Below are 3,786 nucleotides of genomic sequence, written 5' to 3' on the forward strand. Positions count from 1 at the left end.
AGTTTTTCCTCTCAGTACTTCCTTACAATCTCTTACATCCAGATGGTGTTATATTTATGCTCTACTACACTAGTCACACATACCTAAGTTCTTATCAGAGAGGATGAAGTATTCTAGTACATCTTATCCAAATCATTTATTTAATGGTCCCTCGTGAATGATTTTGGTGGAATGAAAGAGGATTAAATGTTTGAGAGAAAATAAACATTGTCTTAAAGATATTTAAAGAGGTTTTCAGAAATAGATCTTTGTAAAAAATAAATAAATACATAAGTTTGCTTATCGAGGTTAATGTTCAACATTCTTCTAAACCCAATATTGAACAATTAACCAGAAATGGGACTTTCAGAGTGATTTTTGTTATTATAACCTATTAAAGTAGAATTACAACATGATAAGCATAACTACTTCTTGAGTTCTTGATGTAAACAGTTATTTTAATAGAAGAGAAATGCTTAACATCAAGATAATTAAGACAATAAAAATATTATGAAAAAATATTTTTTTTTTGTAATTTATTTGTTTATGGACTTGTGACATTCAAAATCCTGTCTTATTTCCAAGCTGAAAGAACATATCACATTGGCCTCGCCCCCTGGCGGGCGAGCGCTAGGTGTAGGGACTCCCGGGCTGGGGGCGCACACCCGCGGGCGGCGGAAAAGAGGCGGCTGGGGCCTCCCCGCCCGGCGCACACTCGGAGGCCGGCACTCGCCCGTGCGCACCGCCGAGGAACACGTCCGCGGACAGGGCGCGGAGCAGAGCCCCGGGGAGGAGAACCGGGGGAGGACGTGTGCAGTGGCGGCGGCGGCCGCGGAGCCGCTAGTCCCCTCCCTCCTCGGGGAGCAGCTGCCGCCCTCAGCGCGCGGGCCGAGGCTGGGGCGGGCGGGCGGGCGGGCGAGCGGCGCGCGGGGGCGGGGAGGGGGGTGGGCGCAGGGGGCGGGAGGGCGTGGGGGAGGGTCTCTCGCTCCCGACGACCGAAGCCCGAGCGCGCCGAGACCCTGGCGGCGGCGGCGCCTGACACTCGCGCCTCCTGCCGTGCTCTGGGGCGGCATGTCCGAGGCTGGCGGGGCCGGGCCGGGCGGCTGCGGGGCGGGAGTCGGGGCAGGGGCCAGGGCCGGGGCGCTGCCCCCTCCGCCCGCAGCGCTGCTGCCCGCGCCGCCGCAGGGCTCCCCCTGTGCCGCCGCCGCCGTCGCCGCCGGGGGCTCGGGCGCCTGCGGTCCGGCGACAGCAGTGGCTGCGGCGGGCACGGCCGAAGGACCCGGATCGCGGTGAAGAAGGCTCAGCTGCGCTCCGCCCCGCGGGCCAACAAACTGGAGAAACTCGGAGTGTACTCCGCCTGCAAGGCCGAGGAATCCTGTAAATGTAATGGGTGGAAAAACCCCAACCCCTCTCCCACTCCCCCCAGAGCCGATCTGCAGCAGACCATTGTCAGTCTCACGGAATCCTGCCGGAGCTGTAGCCATGCCCTAGCTGCTCATGTTTCCCACCTGGAGAATGTGTCAGAGGACGAAATGAACAGACTCCTGGGAATAGTGTTGGATGTGGAATATCTCTTTACCTGCGTCCACAAGGAGGAAGATGCAGATACCAAACAAGTTTATTTCTATCTATTCAAGCTCTTGAGAAAATCTATTTTACAAAGAGGAAAACCTGTGGTTGAAGGCTCTTTGGAGAAGAAGCCTCCATTTGAAAAACCTAGTATTGAGCAGGGTGTGAATGACTTTGTACAGTACAAATTTAGTCACCTACCATCAAAAGAAAGGCAAACAATTGTTGAGTTGGCCAAAATGTTCCTAAACCGCATCAACTATTGGCATCTGGAGGCTCCATCTCAACGTCGACTGCGATCTCCCAACAATGATATTTCTGGATACAAAGAGAACTACACAAGGTGGCTGTGTTACTGCAGTGTGCCACAGTTCTGTGACAGTCTACCTCCGTATGAAACCACCCAGGTGTTCGGGAGAACATTGCTTTGTTCAGTCTTCACTGTCATGAGGCGACAGCTCCTGGAACAAGCAAGACAGGAAAAAGACAAACTGCCTCTTGAGAAACGAACTCTAATCCTCACCCATTTCCCAAAGTTTTTGTCCATGTTAGAGGAAGAAGTTTATAGTCAAAACTCTCCTATCTGGGATCAGGATTTTCTTTCAGCCTCTTCCAGAACCAGCCAGCTAGGAATCCAAACAGTTATCAATCCACCTCCTGTGGCTGGGACAGTTTCATACAATTCAAACTCATCTTCTCTTGAGCAGCCAAATGGAGGGAGCACCAGTCCTGCTTGCAAAGCCTCTTCTGGGCTTGAGGCAAACCCAGGAGAAAAGAGGAAAATGAATGACTCTCACGTTCTGGAGGAGGCCAAGAGACCCCGAGTTATGGGGGATATTCCTATGGAATTGATCAATGAGGTCATGTCTACCATCACAGACCCTGCAGCGATGCTTGGACCAGAGACCAATTTTTTGTCAGCACATTCGCTAGGGATGAGGCAGCAAGGCTGGAAGAACGGAGAGGTGTAATCAAGTTTCATGTGATGGGCAATTCCCTGAACCAGAAACCAAACAAGAAGATCCTGATGTGGCTGGTTGGCCTACAGAATGTGTTCTACCATCAGCTGTCCCGAATGCCAAAAGAATACATCACACAGCTTGTCGTTGACCCGAAACACAAAACTCTTGCTTTAATTAAAGATGGCCGTGTTATTGGTGGTATCTCTTTCCGTATGTTCCCATCCCAAGGATTCACAGAGATTGTTTTCTGTGCTGTAACCTCAAATGAGCAAGTCAAGGGCTATGGAACACATCTGATGAATCATTTGAAAGAATATCATATAAAACATGACATCCTGAACTTCCTCACATATGCAGATGAATATGCAATAGGATACTTCAAAAAACAGGTTTTTTCCAAAGAAATTAAAATACCTAAAACCAAATACGTGGGCTACATCAAGGATTATGAAGGCACCACTTTGATGGGATGTGAGCTAAATCTCCGAATTCCATACACAGAATTTTCTGTCATTATTAAAAAGCAGAAGGAGATAATTAAAAAGCTGATAGAACGAAAACAGGCCCAGATTCGTAAAGTCTACCCTGGACTTTCCTGTTTTAAAGATGGAGTTCGACCAATTCCTATAGAAAGCATTCCTGGAATTAGAGAGACAGGCTGGAAACCAAGTGGAAAAGAGAAAAGTAAAGAGCCCAAAGATCCTGACCAACTGTACAGCACACTCAAGAGCATCCTCCAGCAGGTGAAGATCTGAAAACCATGAGTGAACGCCTCAAGAATAGGTACTACGTGTCTAAGAAATTATTCATGGCAGACTTACAGCGAGTTTTTACCAATTGCAAAGAGTACAACCCCCCCTGAGAGTGAATACTACAAATGTGCCAATATCCTGGAGAAATTCTTCTTCAGTAAAATTAAGGAAGCTGGATTAATTGACAAGTGATTTCTTTTCCCTCTGCTTCTTAGAAACTCATTGAGCAGTGTGCCTAAAGCAAGGTGGTTTAGTTTCTTAAAGAATTGGATGATGTGTCGAAGAGACTTGTAAATGTAATAATTAGCACTTTTGAAAAACAAAAAAAAAACCCTCCTTTTAGCTTTCAGATATGTATTTAAATTGAAGTCATAGAACATTTTTATTTTATGGAATAGATTTTAATCTATTTACTACTATTATGTAAATTTTCTATGGCATGTCCATTAGCCAACTATTCCATGATAGATGATCAGGGGTTTCCTCAAAACCTGTATGTGAGGAAATTGCACATAGTACCATGA

The 3,786-nt window shown here is 47.4% G+C and overlaps 1 protein-coding gene across 1 annotated transcript; it reads left to right on the forward strand.

Annotated features, from left to right (window-relative positions):
• Positions 1-1,035: 1,035 nt before the first annotated feature.
• LOC308635091 (histone acetyltransferase KAT2B-like) lies at positions 1,036-3,544 on the forward strand. Its single transcript, XM_081269343.1, is given in 5 exon segments — positions 1,036-1,261; positions 1,264-2,472; positions 2,475-3,254; positions 3,257-3,363; positions 3,365-3,544. Coding segments are annotated over 5 exon segments (2,397 nt in total). The 5' UTR covers positions 1,036-1,050; the 3' UTR covers positions 3,455-3,544.
• The last annotated feature ends 242 nt before the right edge of the window (positions 3,545-3,786 follow it).

The sequence above is a fragment of the Spermophilus citellus genome (genome assembly GCF_964194105.1).
Source record: "Spermophilus citellus genome assembly, chromosome: 16".
Taxonomy (NCBI): domain Eukaryota; kingdom Metazoa; phylum Chordata; class Mammalia; order Rodentia; family Sciuridae; genus Spermophilus; species Spermophilus citellus.